Raw genomic sequence first — 21,117 nt, forward strand, 5'->3', positions numbered from 1 at the left:
GGTCTTATGGACTTTCCTGCCCAGGATGACTTAGAATTGAAACCTTCAAATCTCGGCTTTCTGAGTAGCTAGGATTATAGAGTAAGCCAATAGTACACAACTTCATTACGCTTTTTACATTACTTGAATAATAAAAATATGTGACGTCACTCTTGCCTACTCCTTCTCAGGGAATAATGGCAGCTTTCTACTATTTGCAGATTCCTAAATTGCAAAACAAAAATCCTGAAGAGGATCAGAGAATGACATTTAATAGTATAAATGCAAATCCACACCAAAAATTTTAAATGTCACAGAGCAAGTAATCAAAAAATAAAAAGCAGGAGGAATATTCAGATAATAATGAGGATTTGCACAATTTAGAAATGCAAATTTAGGCATATGACACACAGCTATTCCACAAAGCACTATTATCAGATGCAGTTTCTTAGAATATAGCCTATGTTATCCTCATGTTAAATAGTTTCTGTAAATCTATATGCCAAGTTGGCATGTAGAAGTGAATGCCAGGTCCTTTAAGGAAGATGAGAAAGGAAACAACAATTTCTTGAGCCTGGAGCTTAATATTTAATTTTCCTAACAGACTAGACATGAAGGAGAATCTTTTAGCCATTCTGTGGACGGCAATTTATCAGATCAAGCCAGAAAGGAAGAAGGATCAAAGGTTTCTGAAGTATCACAGAAAATGTTGTCTTTATTTGAACTATTACTGAAGTGAAAGTAACACCACATAGGTCGAATCAATAAAGACTATGGTTAAATATAATAAGTCGGGTGCCAGTGGCTCACGCCTGTAATCCTAGCTACTCAGGAGGCTGAGATCTGGGGATCAAGGTTCAAAGCCAGCCTGGGCAGTAAAGACCGTGAGACTCTTATCTCCAAAAAACCACCAGAAAATCTGAAGTGGCTCTGTGACTCAAGTGGTAGAGCGCTAGCCTTGAGCTGACGATCTGAGGGACAGCACCCAGGCCCAGAGTTCAAGCCCCACCACCGACCAAAAAAAAATTATATATATGTATATATATATATATGTATACATATACATATATATATATGTGTATATATATACATATATATATACACATATATATGTATATATATAAGAAACTTATCTGTTGAAAACTTCTTGAAAATACTATTAGGCAAAGATTTAAGAGATTAAAGAGATTTGACTATGATAAAGGTGTTCTTTCTTCAGGGAAAATAATGGTTACTGAGAGTAGAAAGCATATTATATTGAGTGACAGAATATACTTAAATGACTTTTCAGTTTAAAAGGGAAAGTTTCAACCCTTATTTAAGAAAAGACATTCTAAATTACCCTAGAAGTATGTCTATTTCAGATTGTAGAATACTTAAGAAGCTGAAAATTGTTTGATACTTAGTACTATTTTTATCAAACTACCAAAAACATTTTCTGAATACCTAACATGTATAATACATACATACATATATTGTGTATACACACACATACATTTATACACTACGTATATACTATGCTGTATATGTACTATTGAAACTTACTTACATATGCCCCTTAGTAATCTTAGTAGAAAGCTATATAAGAAGCCATAGAACATCTGTGATCTTCTAAGTGGAGTTAAATGTGTTAGGATTTCCAAGTATTCCTGGAGGACTTTTTGCTTCTGACTGGTCTTTTCCCCTCCCAGTAATATTCCTTTATTGAAGATAAGTGCTTTTCCTATCTCAGTTTTTAGAGAACTATTTCAAATATCAGATGATCTGGGTAAGTTTATAGTCATAGCTACTTGGGAGGTTGAGGCAAGAGGATCACTTAAATCTAAGAGTTCCAGGCTTGCCTGGGCAAGATAATAAGCCTCTGTCACCCAAAGAGAGGGGAGAGGAATATTTAAAGGGAAACAATATGTTCACAGTATGTGGCAAGCTGACCTGTAGATTTTTATCCTACCATTAATTTCTTACATGTGAACTAGACTACTATTTTCCCTTCAACAGAGGGATATGGTAGCAGGCTGAACAGGTACTAGGTGATTAAGAGACTCATTTCGAGATGGGACTGGCTTAACTTTTCAGTGGTTAGCTCTATTCTTGAGGCAGTGAGTACCAGAACAAGTTACAGGGTGTCCTTAGAAACTCAATATGACCATGAGAAAAGATCACAGGGCTCTTCTTCTTGCTGGATACTTAGATTAAAGAAGTAACTATCCTCTGCTCTTGGAGACACTATCCCACCTCTGCTCCTTCCCTTGTTTAAAGCTGGCCACCTGTTCGAGATACCCAAGTTCAGTTGTGTATGCCAAGGGTTGGCTTAGCCTAAGCATCTGAGACTAAATTCAGAGTCTCCGTGGTCTCATTTGTCATGGAGTAGGTCACACTTCTGTTCAGCTAAGACTTTCTTCAAGCATAACAGGAACACATAAGCCTCTGTTCCTGAAGACTGTCTGCTATCCAGTGGCATCCACAGGGCTGATGTCTCCTATACTTAGTAACACTAAAAATTGTGTCCATTGCATTAGGAAACAAAGCTCGTGCAAAGCAACTAGTTGATGTTCCAGGGATTTCCCTTCCTCATCTTCACATTTCTAATGACAGCTGAAATTAGAACATGTCCCCCTCCTTTCAGAATAAATTGTGCTTGTCAATGAAGGCTTTCTCCTGCCAAGTCTTCAGCATATTCTTAAGCCTAACAGGCATTCACAACTCTTTCTATAACTTAAAGTCTATAGTCTACAAAATGAGGAGCAAAGTATAGTTTAATTTCCTATTTTCCAAGGCACTTATGAACTGCAAAATAAACTTCTAAAAAGCATCCATTTTAGGCTGGAAGTATTAATCGGTAGTAGAGCTTCTGCCTAGCAAGCATGATGCCCTGAATTCAAACCTCAGTACCGCTAAAAACAAATCTCTCCCAAACCCATTTTAGAGATGAGGTGTATTCTAAATGAAGTCTGTTTCCATTCTCTCTTTCATAGATCACTTCTGTCTAACTGTGCAACTCAGCACTCTCTGGAGCAAGTTTGAAAACTGCAAACCTCATTCCCTTTCTCCTACAGCAAGTTCCCTTGCAGGGTGTGCTCTGGCTCAGTTTCCCAAGTTTGTTTTGGAAGACAAGCACTGCTCAATTCAACTTTTCAATGTGGGAGCAGCTGATAAAAAGTTGTTGGGAAGTTTGAAGCAGTAGCCACAGTGATGTTTCCATGAAAACATGTTTTGTACTTGATGGCAACCAATTATTCTGCTTAGAAACTTAGCGGTGGGTAAAAAGGCTTGGGATAAGGGATTTTAAAAACTTGAGAATCCAGACAGGGAAGTAGCAACTTGAAAAACTACAAGATAGGGTAATACATTGACAGGTAACACTGAAAAAGGTCACTTGCTCAAATGTTCACAAAACAAATGAACATATTTCTCATCTCCTACTTACCAAAATATACTTAGTTTTAAAATAACAATGTCATACATGGTTCAATAGCATGTGCCTGTGGTTCTAGCACGAGGGAGGTTGAACCAGAAGACTGCATAAGCACAGAGGTTGAATTATTCTGGGACACAATAAGACCCTACCTAAGATAGATAGATTAGAATGACAGATAAAATGCCTTGAATGAGCTTTATCAGTGCTGCAAAGTATCTGTCAATAAGACTACTTACCACATATGTAATGTAATCTTATTGTGATATTTGTTTTATTTTACTGCTATAACAATCCTACAGAGGATTTACTTACAAAACTAAGATAAAGGAAGACATATATGGTAACGAATATCTGTAAATGCTGTATCTAGAAGGATGAGGCCGGAGGATCACAATTTCTAGGGCAGTCTGTGATATTTTGTGAGTTTAAGGCCAGCTATGTAGTAAGATCCCATCTCAAAACCAATCAATCAAAAAACAGCTAAGATAAAAGGAAGCTATACCAAAAGACTAACTAGCTTTAGAAACAAGGATAACCAGCTAGTTAGGGTTGTCTTCATCTGTAAATCTCAGTACTCAGGAAATTGAGGTAAGAGCATCTCAAGTCTGAGGCCCTTCACGACTACATAATGAATTTAAGCCCAGCCTGGGCTATAAAGTACTTTAAAAAAATGGAACAAGGTTAACTAACACTGACTTACTCATGAAATGACAAATGGCCAAAGGAAATACACTGAGAGGCTTTATTCTGAGCACTTCAGTATCAGCTAAGAATACCCTGAAACTTGAAGAGGACATAATAACGTGTAGCCCATGTTACGAGATGCATAATTAGGCCTTCTCTGTTCGTCTCTGTAACAAAAATTCTGGGGTAGAACCTGGATCTACCTCTCACAGCAACCACTGGAGGGCCCAGTTCTTCTGCAAGAACATGTACAAAGAGCTGGGTATGGTGGTACATGCCTATGATCCCAGCAACCTGATAGCTGACACAAGAGAACCATGAATTCAAGGACAGACTGGCCTACAGTGTAAGATGTTGCTTAAACAAACAAAAACACCCCCAAAATACAAACCACCAAAAAAAAATAAAACAAAGAACAGTTAATAAACAACAAATCACACACCAAAAAAGTACACACAGGAGGTGCGAATCATGTGTATCCACATTGAACAGAACTCAAGGGAAGGGTAAACTGTGTGGTCCTCAAAGACATTGTGTCCAGACCACCTCTGTGGCATCAAGCCTTCAGAGAGATAGAGATCCACTCTGTGTGTGTGTGTGTGTGTGTGTGTGTGTGTGAGAGAGAGAGAGAGAGAGAGAGAGAGAGAGAGAGAGAGAGAGAGAGAGAGAGAGAGAGAGAGAGAGAGAGATACAGAAACAGACACAGACACAGACACAGACACAGACACAGACACAGAGAAAGAAGGAGTGTTTTTTGGGGACTTGAGAATGCTGACAACATGAAGTAATTACCACTGAGCTTTAGTTTAAGAGATAGGAAATCAGCAGAGGTCCTACGAAAGGCATAGAGAGCAGTGTCAAGAAGAAGCTAGTATATTTAAGGGAAGGCCTGCAACAGGTCACAAACAAAATGGAATGGAACCATCTGTGTGTAGGCTTCCTGGGTGCCCAGGGAAGGTGAAGTGGAAGTTCTCTAGTTGCTCAGCTCTGAAGCCCCACAGGGGAGCAGTAGGTGCTACTCAACAATAGCAGGTGTTGATGGACCATGGGAAGAAGGGAGATGGGAAAAAGAACTTTGGTTTTGAGTACTAAATCCTCAGTCCACTGATTTCCTTCCATAATCCTTAAAACTTAGGTTTTCCCAACTCTTTTTAATTCCTGCACATACAACACAGGGCAGTTTTGGCTCCTGATTAATGTAACACAGGTATGTGGTTGTGAGAGACCACAGCTCACTACTGGAATCTCAGATTCTGGAATGCATCCACTGGAGCAAATAAATCTAACTCTACTCTCTCTGGTACATTTTTGTAAGTGTTTTCATATTTATATATATATTTTTAAAGTACAGCTTTGCCAACAAATGGAGGAGGTAACGAGTTGACTATGATTAACGAAAGTCAAATGTTCTTTTAACCCAGTATTAGCAATTTTCTGCAGAAGACAATATAAATGTAGCGTGTCAACCTCAAGTTGTCGAAAATTAAAATACTGAATTTATTTTCTGGCATATAAATGTTCACTCAGCAGAAATATTAGCCAGTTACTTATATGTACTATTTAATAAACATTATTCTAAGTGCTTTGCATGAAGTTAATTTATTAATTACCACAACACTTCCATGTGGTAGGTACAGATAATACTATCATTTACAGAAAAGTGAACTACTAAGACATAGAATTACCTTCTCTTCAAGGGTTAGTAATGAGACATCTTTCTTATACAGATTGTCACTATGGAGCTTTGAGTTCTAATAACTGAGACTCAGAAAAAATTTCAATCCATGACACGTCAATCTGATACTTCAAAGCCTTCAGAACTCTTTCACAACATTTTTTTCACTTGAGCTCAAGTTCTAAATGAAACATAACTAAGCCATTTTGTTAAAGTGTTGAAAAACGAAGGATCTTACATTCTACAGAATTAGGATGGGGACTCAGCCTCCAATAATTTAGTTCTCTCCTCCCAATTAAGATGCTTTGCAATAAAATCAATATATGCCCCCAAATGATTACACATTCCCTTGGATGGGAGCAAGGTACAAGCATCTACTTAGCAAGCACTTGTGAGTTCAAACACCAATAACATAAACAAACAAATAAAAACATCCATAAGGCCTATTTGGGCTCTGGGCATGGCTGAAGTGGTAAAGTGCCAGCCTAAAAATATGAGGCCGTGATACAAACCTTATTAAGCTGCCCCCCCAAAAAAAACCCAAAAAAGAAACAAATAAAATATCTGTGTATAACTATAAGCAGATCTAATATACAGTATTCATAAGGAGAAATATAACTAAAGATAATATTAAGAGCTATGCTATAAAAACTCATGACCATTTCTAAGTTTATCTAGTTTAGGCATGCTCCCCAAACACCTAACAGGTGGCTCACACCTATAAATTCTAGCTACTCAGAAGATCTAAAGACAGAAGGTGCCCCCTCCCCTCTTGCCCCCAGTCCTGGGGCTTGAACTAAGGGCCTGGGTGCTGTCCCTGAGCTTTCTTGTTCCAGGCTAATGCTCTACAACTTGAGCCACAGTTCCACTTAGAGCTTTTGGTAGTTAAATGGAGATAAGTCTCCCGGACTTTCCTGCCCAGGCTGGTGTTGAACTGTGATCCTTAGATCTCAACCTCCTGAGCACCTATGATTTAAAGATGTGAGTCACAGCATTTCAGCTCTAAAGACAGAAGCTTGAGGCTAGACAGACAAAACCTTGAGACTCTTTCCTCGAAATAGCCAGCAAAAAGCCAGATCTGGAGGCATGGCTGAATTATACAGAGCACTCGGCCATAAGCCAAAAATGAAGCCAGAGCACAAGACGCTGAGTTCAGTCTAGTACTAAGTAGTGCGCATGCGCGCACACACAGACACAGACACAGACACAGACACAGACACAGACACACACACACACACAAATGAATGGCTGCTCCATGGAGCTATTTATGCTCATCATATAATGGTGGACAATTCTAGCATGAAAATAAAAAGTTTAACACTGAAAATAACATTATGAGAACATGGAATCATGTTGTGAAGGGGGAAAACAGTGACACAGTGCTTTTTTTCTCCATTATTTCTCATTTACTAGTTAAAAACATATCTCTATGGGGAGGTGGAGAGGGAAGGGATAGTAAGAGAAAAACAAAGGAGGGGGTAACAACGTTCAAAAGGAAATGTACTCATTACCTTACTCATGTAATTGTAACTCCTCTGTACAGTGTCTTACAATTAAAAAAAAAATTTTTTTTTTTTTGGGTCCGGTCATGGGACCTGAACTCTGGGCCTGGGCGCTGTCCCTCAGTTCTTCAACTCAAGGCTAGCGCTCTACCACTGGAGCCACAGTGCCACTTCCGGCTTATTTTTTTCTTTTTGCTTATGTGGTGCTGAGGAATCGAACCCAGGGCATCAAGCATGCAAGCCAAGCGCTCTACCACTGAGCCACCTTCCCAGCCCTAAAAAAAATTTTTTAATGAATTACAAGACATGGAAAAAAAAACCAACATGTTTCTAAGCCAAACAGCATACATGAATCTCTTTGCACTGCATGTTACTTCCATCCTTTCTTCTTCTGTAAAATGGAGTAATTATGCAAACCTTCAAGAGAAAATGGGAATCAACAAGGAAATGAAAGCTGAACATTGCCATAAACCAACCTGATCTAAGAGCACACTATACACTCCACCCAAGAACACTAAAGTACACAGGCTTCTCCAACAGGTGTGGAACATTCCCCTGGACAGACCATATGCTAAAGAATAAAACTAGACAGACCATATGCTAGGATTGCAATCATTTGAAGTATATTCATCAACTATAATGGAATACAACTAGAAATCAATAACAGAAAGCCATCCAGGAAGTTAAAAATCTGCAGGAATTGAACAATACAATTCTAAATAACTAATGGGTAAAGAAGAAATCATAAGGGAAATTAGAATGACATGGATGAAAAGAAAAACACAGGTTGGCCTGGTTGTGCATGCTTATAATTCTAGGATCATGAGTTTGGGACCAGCCAAGACACTGTCTCAAAAAACAAAAAGGAGAAATAAAACACAGTACATAAAGACTAATGGGATGCAAATAAATGTTTAAAGAGAAATGAAATGCTACTGAGTGATGGCACTTGTAGTCAGAGCTCCTCAGGAAACAGATCTGAGGAACACAGTACAAAAGCAGTCTGGGTTCAAAAAGAATTGTATTGATTGTACCTGATTCATGTAACTGTAACCTCTCTGTATGTCAACTACACAAAAACATTAAAAAAAAAACAAAAAACAAAAAAAACAGCCTGGGCAGGCAAATCCCAGAGACTTTTATCTCAAATTAAGTAACAAAAAAGCCAAAAGTGGAGGCACGGTTAAGTGGTAAACTGCCAGCCATGACTGTAAAGTCCAAGAGAGAATACAAGAACCCGGGAAGAGTTTGAAACAAAAAAAAAAAAGAAAAAGAAAAAGATTTTTTTCAACTGGTAAAAAGCATTTATGAAAAACTCATTAATTAACATCACATTTAACAGAGAAAGACAGAAATGCTTTCTTCCTGGAATCAGAAATAACTTATATTTAACATTATACTGAAGTCAAATCAGGCAAGAAAGAGAAAAAGATGGGCTGGGAAGGTGGCTCAGTGGTAGAGCACTTCCCTTGCATGCATGAGGCCCTGGATTTGATTCCTCAGCACCACATAAGCAAAAAGAAAAAAAAGCCGGAAGTGGCACTGTGGCTCAAGTGGTAGAGCGCTAGCCTTGAGCTGAAAAGCTGAGGGACAGCGCCCAGGCCCAGAGTTCAGACCCCACAACCAGCTCCCCCACAAAAAAAGAAAGAGAAAAAGAAGGAAGACTAAAACTGTATATAAAACAAATGCCATAATCTTAATAAACCCATTACATAATTATAGGAATGAAGAAATGAGGACTGTAAAGATGCAAGAAACAATATCAAACTTTAAATTTTAACTGACTGTTTTTACATACATCAATAAACAACTGAAGAACAGAAATTAGAAAATGATTTCACCCATAGTACTACCACAAAGAAAAAAAATAAGTTTAATAAAATAAAACAAAGAAAAAGGCAGGATGCTGGTGGATCCCACCTGTACCTCTAACTACTCAGGAGGCTGACAGATGAGGATTGACTCTTACCTTCAATTGATCACCAAAAAGCCTGCAGTGGAACTGTGTGGCTCAAGTGGCAGAGTGCTATCCTTGGGCACAAAAGCTCAAGGACAGCACCCAGGACCAGCCAGCACAAAACAAAAACAAAGAAAAAGAAATTTAAAAAGGTAATCACCAGGGATGGGCATATATCATAGTAATAGAATCTTGCCTAGTATGGGCAAAGCTCTGGGTTCAATCACTAGCAACACACACACACACACACACACACACACACACACACACACACACACACACACACACACACACACACACACACACACACACACACACACACACACACACACACACACACACACACACACACACACACACACACACACACACACACACACACACACACACAAAATTGATACATATGCTGAATGTAATTCCTATTATTCTAACTGACCTTTCTGCACAGAGAAGCTGTTCCTAATATTTAGACAGAAATTCAAGTAGCAGACTAGACTAGTCAAAACCATTTCGAAAAAGACTTAAATTGAAAGTCTCAGGCTTTCTTACTACAAAACTCAAAAATAATGTGATGGTCTTAGGTACATACATAGACAGGTGGGTAGAACAGAGGAGCAAAAGACTTCATTTATAGTCAATTTTGAAGAAGTGGTAAGACTGCTGAGTAAGGGAAAGAAAAGCCTCTTCGACAAGACTTGGATCCCTTCCTTATACTTTACACAAATATTACTCAAAATGAATCATTAACTTAAGTGACGGAACTAAATCAAGCTTGTGAGCTACTACTACTTCATAACTAGCAAGGTGGTTGTAATACGAAAGATAGTAACACACAATGGCTAGAATGTAGAGAAACTGGAATCCCTGTGCATTAATAATGGGAAATAAAATGGTATGACCACTTGGGAATATAGCTTGGCATGTCCCCTCAAAATGTGAAAGGTGGACTACTACATGGTTCAAAAATTGTACTTCTAAATATCTACCAAGAAAAATAAAAATGTATGTTCATGAGACAATTGAGATGTTGGGAGCAGTATTATTCATAATAGCCTCTAAAGTAGAAACAACCCAAATGTCTGCCAAATGAAGAAGAGAGATAAAGCAAGGTACATTCCTAATATTAGCTAACATTTGACAACAACAACAGACCCTAAAATCGACCAACTTGTATACTTAAAATGGGTGAAGTACATGATAAGAATTATATCTCAATTTTATATTTATTTTTTGCACTCAAAAAACAAAAACAAAAACAACAACAACAACAACAACAAAAGGGCCGGAAAGGTGGCCTTGCATTCATGAGGCCCTAGGTTTGATTCCTCAGCACCACATAATCAGAAAAAACCAGAAGTGGCACTGTGGCTCAAGTGGTAGAGCTTTAGCCTTAAGCTGAAGAGCTGAGGGACAGCACCCAGGCCATGATTGACCAAAAAAAAAAAAAAAAAAAAAAAAAAGAAAGAAAGAAAGAAAGAAAACATATCAATAAAATAAAGGAAATGGAAGAAATGGAAAGTATCTTAGCCCAGTGTCTGACTCATAGGGACACTATAGTTTCACTAATAGTTATTTGTAAAATAGAGACATCTCCTATCAAAGATAGTTATGGCATCATTTATAGATATATTTAACATGTTTATATATTTAATCACAAACATCTCAAAATGGGCAATTTTTCAAATCAGGAGTGACTGGCTGAAGACCAGAGATGTCCCAAGTAGAATCACTGTCGGTCAGTCATCAGGACCAGAGGGATCCTTTTCATCAGTGCACCCACTAGCCTCTGTCAATTTAGAGATGCTCTTGGAAAGTACCCTTGATACCTCCAAGACCAGACTGGAAAGGAAAAATATCAAGTAGGCCAAGGGCATTTTGGGGAGGGAGAAAAAGAAATGGTAACTATTCACCCCTCTCCCCAAAAGAAATGAGGTAAAGATAATAACCTATCAGAAATTCCTAAGAGGAAAAAAAAATTATTATTTTTTTTTTTGGGGGGGGATCCAGTCATGGGGCTTGAACTCTGGGCCTTGGTGCTGTCCCTCAGCTCTTCAGCTCAAGGCTAGCGCTCTACCACTTGAGCCACAGCGCCACTTTCCGGCTTTTTTCTTTTTGCTTATGTGGTGCTGAGGAATTGAACCCAGGGCCTCATGCATGCAAGGCAAGCGCTCTACACTGAGCCAACTTCCCAGCCCAGAAATTTTTTTTTTTTTTTTTTTTTTTTGTCGGTCATGGGGCTTGAACTCTGGGCCTGGGCGCTGTCCCTCAGCTCTTCAGCTCAAGGCGAGCGCTCTACCACTTGAGCTACAGCGCCACTTCCCAGAAAAAATTTTTTACAAGGGCCAATACATTGCAAAACTTCTTTAAACTATTCATTCCTTTCATGAAGTCATATAATATCTGACTTCTAGACATTCAGATGAATAATTCTACAGGTTAACAATTACTATCGGGCTGGGAAGTTGGCTCAGTGGTAGAGCGTTTGCCTTGCATGCCTGAGGCCCTGGGTTCGAGTCCTCAGTACCACATAAGCAAAAAGAAAAAAGCCGGAAGTGGTGCTGTGGCTCCAATGGTAGAGCACTAGCCTTGAGCTGAAGAGCTGAGGGACAGCGTTCAGGCCCAGAGTTCAGGCCCCACGACCAGACCAAAGAAAACAAAACAAAAAAAAAAAAAACAATTACTATAGCATTATTCAATTCCTAGTATCTACCACCACCACTACCACCACAATAACAAAACCCAAAAACTTAGAAGAATGCTGACTAGAAAGAAATATTAAATTTGATTTTATGAGGTGAAATTTTATTTCTTTTTTTCCTAGAGTGTCCTAAAATGCTTGTATAAAAAAGAACTATTAGCTGGGTGCCAGTAGCTTTCACAGTTCAAAGCCAGCCTGGGCAGGAAAGTCGGTGAGACTCTTATCTCCAATAAATGACCAGAAAACTGGAAGTGGCCCTGTGGCTCAAGTGGTAGAGTGCTTGCCTTTAGCTGAAGAGCTGAGGGATAGTGCCCAGAACAGAGTTCAAGCCCCATGACTAACTAAAAAAAAAAAAAAAAAAAAAAAAAAGAAAAAGAAAGAAACTCCAATTGGCTCATCAGATGATTGACTCTGGTTTATTCTGAAGAGCCACAAACCTAGGTTGGAACATGAATTTCATACCACCAGATGCTCTTGACACTCTGAGATGGTATGGATAGGCAAACAAACCCACACTGTTTTTCTCTAAGGGGAAAGTGAACATTGTCTAATGGCTCAGAGAAATCAGCTGCTCAGGGAAAGTGTGCCTCACCTACCTGTGCATGTTCCCATTGGTGGTGAAAGACTGGCCACACACAGTACACTTGTAAGGCCTCTCGCCAGAATGTACTAGCATGTGGCGATCCAGGGAGCTGGCTGAGCTCAGCGACTTCCCACAGATGCTGCATGAGTGGTCGGCTCCTCCAGTGTCCGTGTTATGCTGCAGAAAGCAATCAGTGCACTGGTCAATGATTAGAATGGATAAAAACTCTACTTCAAGGAATAAAGGTCTAGATCTTCATAAAAACCAGTGAAACTTCTTGGCTATTTTTTTCTGTTTCTTCTCAAAGTGTCAAAGGCACTGTTTTGTATGATCATCTATTCCATATTCTAGCTTGGAAAATTGTTTATAAGAAACAATATGGATTAGCTGACCACATACATAAAATCCTATGAGGATAAGGACTCAACTACAAGACAAATAGATGAAATTTGATTTTCACACTGAGTAGTTTTGGCTTCTGAAATATGCTGAAAGGTATTTCTATCCAAACCCAAGGTACTTTGGTAACTTGATGTTTTTATTTTTATTATTATTTATATATGTTATTACAATTGGTGTTATGGTTTTAATAGGTCATTAATCTACTATTCTCTGTTCAATTGTTTGTCATTAATTATGATGAATCTTATATTAAAGGGAAAAAGATCCCAGATCAAGGAAATTTATATAAAGAATGCAGGAGAGGGTATTTGAGCCAGTCAAGCTCAAAAACCCAAATATTGTGTTTTTGCTTATATATATGTGTGTATATATATATATGTATATATATACAATCTTTACCTAAATTATGAAGATATTCATAACAATGAGAGGTAATTATAAAAGAGGAACAAGTCTGGAGGGGACCATTTGAAGAGACAGGAGGCAAAGAATAGATATTGGGAAATGAAGAAATTGAATTTTTATATATACATACATATTCACACATATATAATTGTATGCTCTATACATAACATATAATATATATATATAAATAGTATGATAAACCCCACAAAACACCCACCAAAGTGGGGTAGCAGAGAGGAAGTGGGTTACAAGAATAGAGGGGGTGAACTTGTTCAATGTATTGCATACACCCATAAAATTATCATGATGAAAGCCCCTTGCACTACTAATGTATCTAACTTAAAAAAAAAAAAAAAAAAAAAGAACAGGAAGGCCAAGCACGGTGGTACACAACTATAATCCAACCACCAGAAGGCTGAGGCAGGAGGGTCACAGGTTTGAGGACACTCTGAGGTACATTGAGAGACAGTGTCTCTCAGTACAAAAAGAAGGGAGAAGGGTATTAATATCTACCACCTCATCATATTATAAAGATTCAGCTCATACTAACAGGTAATAATAAAATGTCTTCTGGTACTATAAGTAGTCAGTTAACTAGATGTTTACTAAATTCTGAAAAGATATTCTGTGCTGATCTGGCTCAATTAGAGTAACATATACACACAAAAATTATTTTCTAAACTAAAATTGATTAAATGTTACATATTCTTTTTGCTTATGTGGTGCTAAGGAATCGAACCCAGGGCCTCAGGCATGCAAGGCAAGCGCTCTACCACTGAGCCACCTTCCAAGCCCTAAATGTTACATATTAAATACAGCTCACAATTCATTCTATAAGTGAAATCGCCTTATCTTCTGTTAATGAACACTAATTTAAAACACAAACACAAAAACAGCAGCCAACCTGACGAATGTGCATAGTCAACTGGTGCTGGGTAGTGCAAATCTTTTCACACAGGGGACAGTTGTAGGAAGACTTTTCTTCTTTCATTTCCTAAAAGAGAAATTAAAATGGATGAGTATGTACTGAAATATTAAACATCAGGATTTTATTTTTCCACAAGCACTTAACACAGCAACTCATTATGGATCCCATTTTCTGTGTGAGGAAACTCAAAGTACAGAGGGGCAAGTAATTTATCCCAAACCATAGAAAAACAAGTAAACAAAACTGGGTTAAAACAGGCCAGCTACTCCATAGCCCATGCCCTAAATGATACTACACAAAATTTGACCAAAGAAAGGATTAACCCCAAGGCACAGAAAGCAAATACCCATGTGGTTGCTCATGAGAGATGGTGAAAATAAAAGTCACACTAAAGACTATAAAACAAATGGTACCATATAAACCAAATAGGTGAAGTGAATTGTGCAATGCTATCTAGCTCTCAGTTACCATCTTTTTCACTCCTCTCCCAAGACTAGCAAGTCTCATTCTAAGCACTACAATCTCCCCCGCTGTTTCCCCTCCCCCAAACCCAGCAACCTGTGGAAGTGGGGCTGAGAAATAAGTATGCCAGACAGCCTTATATTTTCTCACTCTCAAATTCTAAGGAGGTTGAGAATCCCAGAGACACTAAAAAAGGGGGGAGGGAGTGGGGCTCTGTACAACACCATTATAGCAACAATAAAATTTTTTTAAGTCCTCTACTTTTCTCAGAGGTATAATAGTGGTGGTTGGTGAGTGGGGAGTAGTGGGGATTAACACTTTCTCAGTTCAGTTCTACAGTGATTCAGAATGGAGCTTGCCAAGAACCCCCACAAAGAAAAACAAAACCATAAGCAACAAGAGTACACGCAATAATAACAAGGAATATGTCACAGCTGGGACAAAACTTAAGGTCAGGTTCAAGCTGTAGAGCATTTTTGTCAAATCATCAGATTCCAACACACACACACACACACACACACACTCACAAAAACACCACACACCAGGCATAGTGGCTCATGCCCAGAGCCCCAGAAACTTGGGATGCTAATGTAAGAGGATCCCTTGAGTCCAAGAATTCACAACAGCCTGGGTAACATAGTAAGACCTCATCTCAATAAAAGTTCAGGCCTTCAAGTGGTCAGGCTCTTGAAAAGGCTTGAGTTCATCTTGAAGTAAGACACCAGATACACAGAGCAGAGAGGTTCATGGGGCTGGCTGATATTTACTCTAGGGTTGATCATTAACTGTAGCCAAACCTGAAGCTGACAATGGTGCCTTGCAGACCATAGGACAGGTCCATAAAATCCAAGGCAGTGGGGAAAAGGGCATTTTGTGGATTCAAATATAATTTTTAAAGTAAACTAAGAAGAGAGAGCATGTGATGCTATGAGAGGCTACTGGAGAATTTTAAGCCCAGTTATTGCAGCCTTACTGGGGGAAGCTGTGTACTTCCTGAGCTGAAAGATAAAATTAGCAGCTAATGTGATAACTAACCATTCCATAATGAAACAATCTGGCACCCTTGTCAGCATCACACTGGGGCTAATCTGTCCTGGCACTCTGTGCTCAGATGATTGGACCTTTCCCTAAACTCCCTCTGTACACCCTCCCTACCCACTTCCCAGGTAAGGAGGACACTTCATTCTTCACCATCTCTCTTTCCTCTTTGAGTTTTGTTTTCTCAAATTAGGTGCTGTATTAGCAGGCTACCTTTGGCCCAGATCTCCCTTTCAGCAACAAAGCCTGTGAACCAGATCTTGGGAGGAGAAAAGAGGTAGATGACAAGTGGCCCAGTTACACCTACACACTTGCTTCCTTACTCCTGGGGAGCAACCTTCACTTAGCATGCAGGGATGGGAGGTACCGTGGGTGTCTTCTAGCCCTAACTACTGTCTCAGAATGACTGGGAACGAAGCAGAGCCTGGACAGAGGCCAGCTCTGTTTGTGCTGGGGCAATGCTGTGCTATTTAAGGAAATGCTCTTCCCTACGCTCTACTCATTTTCAGCAGTCCAGAAAATTATAAGGAGTACAACGACTTTATCTTATTCATTCCCAAATGCCTGATTCTTGGCACTAATTGAGTAAAAATTGATAAATGGGTTGATGGACAGAGATGAGGACAGATAGATGGATAGATGGACAGGCACAAAAAAGTAGAAATAAACCTTTTCTTCCCAGAGCTAGGGCTCCTTCTTGACTCAGGCCACAGTCATACAGACTGAATATTTTCTCAGGTACCCATAGGAAGAGAGGCTCACGAAGGCAAGGAAGAAAAAAGAGAAAGGTATCATTGATCCAAAACTAAAACATCACTGAGATCTTTTGAGTATTCAGTCTTGAGGAAGGTGTGGAAAAATGTATAGTTTAACACACTGCTGGTGGGATTTGGGACTGGAACCACTTTTCCTAGAGGGAAAGCCTTAATTAATGTACTACTTTTGAGAACAACAACAAAAAATCATGTATGTGTTCAGAGAATTCTATATAAGGACAGTTGGAGAAGGATTATTGACAAAAAAGACAATTCACAAATCCAACAGGTTTGCTTTCTTGTCCATCACTGGTTCCTAGATATGCTCAGAAGACTGTCTTCTCTCTAAAAGTCTAAATAAAACCAAAAAAGTAATATGAAAAGTCATTTCATAGTATATGAACTCTAGAAAACTGAGATCTATCCTTTGCCTGCCTCTTTGATCTACCTTATAGTTAACAACATGTTACTACTCTGACAGAATTTTTCAAAAGTGCTCTATATGTTAATTAATTAAAAATTAACATTTTAGCCAGGCATTAGTGGCTCATGCCTATAATCTTAGCTATTCAGGAGACTGAGATCTGAGGATCACAGTTCAAAGCCAACCTGCACAAGAAAGTCCGTGAGACTCTTATCTCCAATAAAGCCACCAGAAAACCTGAAGTGGTGCTGTGACTCAAGTGATAGAGCACCAGCGTTGAGCTGAAGACCTGAAGGACAGGGCCCAGGCTCAGAGTTCAGGCCCTACGACCAACCCTCCCCCCCTCCCCCCGCCAAAAAATAATAACAACATTTTTATTTCCCAGTGGAGGCTATTGGAGGAGACAGGGACTTTTATTACAACATGAATCCTTCCCATTCTCTTTCTAGCCACCTATTATTTCTGATCCCATGCTCACTGAAAACTGAAGGTAAGTAGAATCTTAAATGGAATTCCCTGGAGCCAAATTCTAAGTGTTTTCAAAATTGGAAAGCTGAGCAGCAGCCCCCATACAAAGAATTATTTGTTAATGAATCTGAAAACACTATTAAAAACACATGACAGTAGAGAATCACTCAAGCTCACTACCTTGACCATTATATGAAGAAAGTTTGTGTAAAACCAAATCATAAAGGTATGGAGGACACTGACATCCAGCCAAAAAAAAAAAAAAAAAAATCCTACAAGAAAGGAATCTGTTCCTGAAAAATGGCCTCTGGAGAAGTCTGTTTAATTCAGAGTGCATCGAAGGTTTAAATAAGAGAGGTAGGGATGGGGAAGGCTCTCAATGCTATCATAGACCTGATCCAGTGTGCTACTACTACCCAGCACACAGATACTTACCTGGTTCCTTCTGCCAATCCGATTTGGTCCTGGAGGCTTCACGGGGGACTTGATGCCCTGGGGGCTCCCACCATTCTCAGTTACATTCCCTAGACTCATTACTGCTGACATCATGGTATTGATGGAAGACAGGTCTGAGCCTTCCAAGCCAATGGGCGAACTGGACGTCATTGGGACAGGAATTTATGCTTCTACGAAGCCTCTGCCATAAAACTGAGAACCAGAAATTGCTGATATGATTATGGGGAAATGAAGGCTTCTGTCATAGCCAGGTATGGTTGGCCATGGCTATTATAATAAAGCAGAAAATGTACATCACTCTCCTTCTATCTAAGTTCACATGCCTACATGGTGACCAAAATGATTTAAGCTTTCATCTAATGACTCTTGGCACATCAAAGGCTAACCACTAACCTTATTTCCTGTTTGTCAAGAAAGGGAGGAGGAGGTTGGGGGTGAAGAGTAGAAAGAAGAGAAAAGGGAAAGAAAAAAACTTCAGATGTCACTTAACTCCACTGGTACAATGTAATTGTTTTATTTCATTTTAGTATGCCAGTACTGGGCTTGAATTCAGGGTCTCTTATATCCTTTCTTGGCTTTTTTTTTCCCCCAGCCACAACACCTCTAACTAGTTCCCAATCAAACTCAGCTTTAAATCTGGTGTATGCGGGGCTGGAAAGGTAGCTCAGTGGTAGAGCGCTTGCCTTGCATGTATGAGGCCCTGGGTTCGATTCCTCAGCACCACATAAGCAAAAAGAAAAAAGTCGGAAAGTGGTGCTGTTGGCTCCAGTGGTAGAGCACCAGCCTTGAGCTGAAGAGCTGATAGACAGTGCCAGGCCCAGAGTTCAGGCCCCACGACCAGACCCCCCGCCCCAAGAAAAATAAAATAAAAAATAAATCTGGTGTATGCCTACTGCTTCTTTTTTTTTTTGGGGGGGGGGGGGGAATGTGTCAGTCATGGGGCTTGAACTCTGGGCCTGGGCGCTGTCCCTCAGCTCTTCAGCTCAAGACGAGCACTGTACCACTTGAGCCACAGCGCCACTTCCAGTTTTCTGATAGTTTATTGGAGATAAGAGTCTCATGGACTTTTCTGCCCAGGCTGGCTTTGAACCGTGATCCTCAGATCTCAGCCTCCTGAGCAGGTAGAATTACAGGAGTCACCAGTGCCCAGCTTGCTTCTAATTTTTGCTGTTTCCTATCAATCACCAGATCTCTCACCTTTACTTCTTTACAATTTGCTAGGCTTTTTTTGTGTTCTGTGGCTTGAGCCACACATTCACTTCTGGATTTTTGCTTGTTAATTGGAGATAATAGTCATACAGATTTGTGTTCTTGGGCTGGCTTCAAACCTTGATCCTCACATCTCAACCTCTTGAATAGCTAGAATTATAAGCCTAAGCCACCTTTGCCTGGCTACTATTTAATGGGGAGTCCAAATTCTATATCAGATTAGAAAAACCAGTCTTACTAGACTGATAACCAAATTTCAAATCAACATTTTAAAAAAAGCCTATTTTTCTGGTTTTGCATAAGTTGCTACTGATGAACATTTGCATTTAGTTCAACTTAATTATATTAAGCATAAAATTTTCACATATTAAATATACAGCCAGACTTTGAAACAAATCAATAAGGAAGATGTTTTCAATCTGGATGACAACTAATCATAAAGAATTATCATAAAGAAATATTTCTATTTTGGTCCAGGAAACTCAGTAGTTAAATTCCACATGAGATCATCAGATATGTGCTTGGAAATTATCACATCATTGTTTTCTGGACTGAGATCTATTGCAGAAATTAATTTTTTTTTTTTGGTTGGTTGTGGGGCTTGAACTCTGGGCCTGGGCCCTGTCCTAGAGCTCTTCGGCTCAAGGCAAGGGCTCTACCACTTGAGCCACAGGGCCACTTCCAGTTTTCTGGTGGTTTATTGGAGGTAAGAGTCTCCAATGGACTCCATGGACTCTGCTGGCCGGGTTGACTTTGAACTTCAATCCTCAAATCTCAGCCTTCTGAGTAGCTAGGATTACAGGCACCAGAACTTAAATTTTTAACGAGCTTGTTTCTTACAAATGTAAGAAGGTAATACTTTTTCCCCAGAAAATGAAAAGAAGAAAGACCACCCTCCATTGTTAATTACCTCCATTTTCTGAATCAACTGTTAAACTGTGGAAGTGCCCTGTAGGAAGGCTCTTATCCAAGAGGAATAGGAGATGACTCTGTTTACTTCCTTCTTCTCTCGTTATCACTCATTGACACTGGAAAAGAAACAGATCAAAGGGTGCAGTGAATTCACCAACTTAGAAAAGCAAAAAAAGATTCAATAGCTGGGTATGTGGTGTGATAGCATTGGGGAGGCAGAAGAGAGAACTGTGAATTTGAAGCCAACCTGGGCCATACAGCAATGTAATGTCAGACTACTATATTCATGAAAATACAAGGAACACAAATGAGAGGCCAATTGGAAGTCTTCTCTTTTTTCCAAAACCATATTCTATGGCTTTCCCCCCCAACGTTATCTAATGTCCCCTACAGGGCTGCCACCCTCCCTTCCTAGCAGCCAAGAAAATCTGCAGCACTTGACTTTTTCAGTTTAACCATTTTGCCTTTCATATTATGCTCCATTTCCTATCAGACCGTCTACTTGAACCAGTCATGCCTCTCCCTAAAACGGAACAAAGGCGAAACAGTTAAGGAATTTACTGAAGGCTCAGAGTTTAGATGCTATTAGGTCAGAGCTAAAAGAAACCTGGTAAACATGAGCCGAATGTACAAAGGAAAACTATAGCTCGTGCCATGTCATAATTTACTTCAAGCCTTACTTATGCATCCCCTGAACTTCACAGAAAGTCTGTGGTCACAGGTGTGGCCATAGGTATTAGTATTTCCTGTATTTTATCTGGGAAGATATTCTATATCTGAATCCCTACCAGTAATATTACATAAATCTTATTATCCTACAGAAGCAGCATAAGAACAAGCTCTTTTTTTTTGCTGGTCCTGAGAGTTGAACTCTGTGCCTGGGTGCTTTCCCTGGGCTCCTTTTGCTCAAGTCTAGCACTCCACCACTTGAGCCACAGCACCACCTCTGACTTTTTCTGTGATGAATTGGAGATAAGAGTCTCACAGACAATCTGTGATTCTCAGATCTCAGCCTCCTGAGTAGGCAGGATTATAGGTATTAGCCACCAGACCCAGCTTCAAGCTTATTTTTTTTGGGGGGGGGAGTGGGGAGGGTCAGTCTTGGGGCTTAAACTACGGGCCTGGGCACTGTCCCTGAGCTCTTCAATTCAAGGTAAGAGAT

At 39.5% G+C, this 21,117-nt stretch overlaps 1 protein-coding gene and 1 non-coding gene across 9 annotated transcripts in view; both read right to left on the reverse strand.

Moving 5' to 3' along the window:
* Rreb1 (ras responsive element binding protein 1) overlaps positions 1-21,117 on the reverse strand; it is a 219,364-nt gene that overhangs the window by 56,468 nt on the left and 141,779 nt on the right. For 7 of the 8 annotated variants that reach the window (XM_070024627.1, XM_070024629.1, XM_070024630.1 and 4 more), the window contains exons 3-6: positions 19,954-20,071; positions 17,814-18,026; positions 14,208-14,297; positions 12,510-12,673 (exon numbers count right to left, since the gene is read on the reverse strand). In XM_070024627.1, coding sequence (XP_069880728.1) covers positions 12,510-12,673; positions 14,208-14,297; positions 17,814-17,984 — 425 coding nt within the window. In that variant the 5' untranslated portion in view covers positions 17,985-18,026; positions 19,954-20,071. The remainder of the gene's footprint in view (positions 1-12,509; positions 12,674-14,207; positions 14,298-17,813; positions 18,027-19,953; positions 20,072-21,117) is intronic. The other variant, XM_070024631.1, reaches the window with a different exon arrangement.
* Positions 19,515-19,595, reverse strand: LOC138828549 (small nucleolar RNA SNORD121A). Its single transcript, XR_011372295.1, has one exon. It is a non-coding gene; the product is annotated as a small nucleolar RNA SNORD121A (small nucleolar RNA).

The sequence above is a fragment of the Dipodomys merriami genome, unplaced genomic scaffold, assembly GCF_024711535.1.
Source record: "Dipodomys merriami isolate MVZ:Mamm:240054 unplaced genomic scaffold, mDipMer1.0.p SCAF_16, whole genome shotgun sequence".
Classification (NCBI taxonomy): domain Eukaryota; kingdom Metazoa; phylum Chordata; class Mammalia; order Rodentia; family Heteromyidae; genus Dipodomys; species Dipodomys merriami.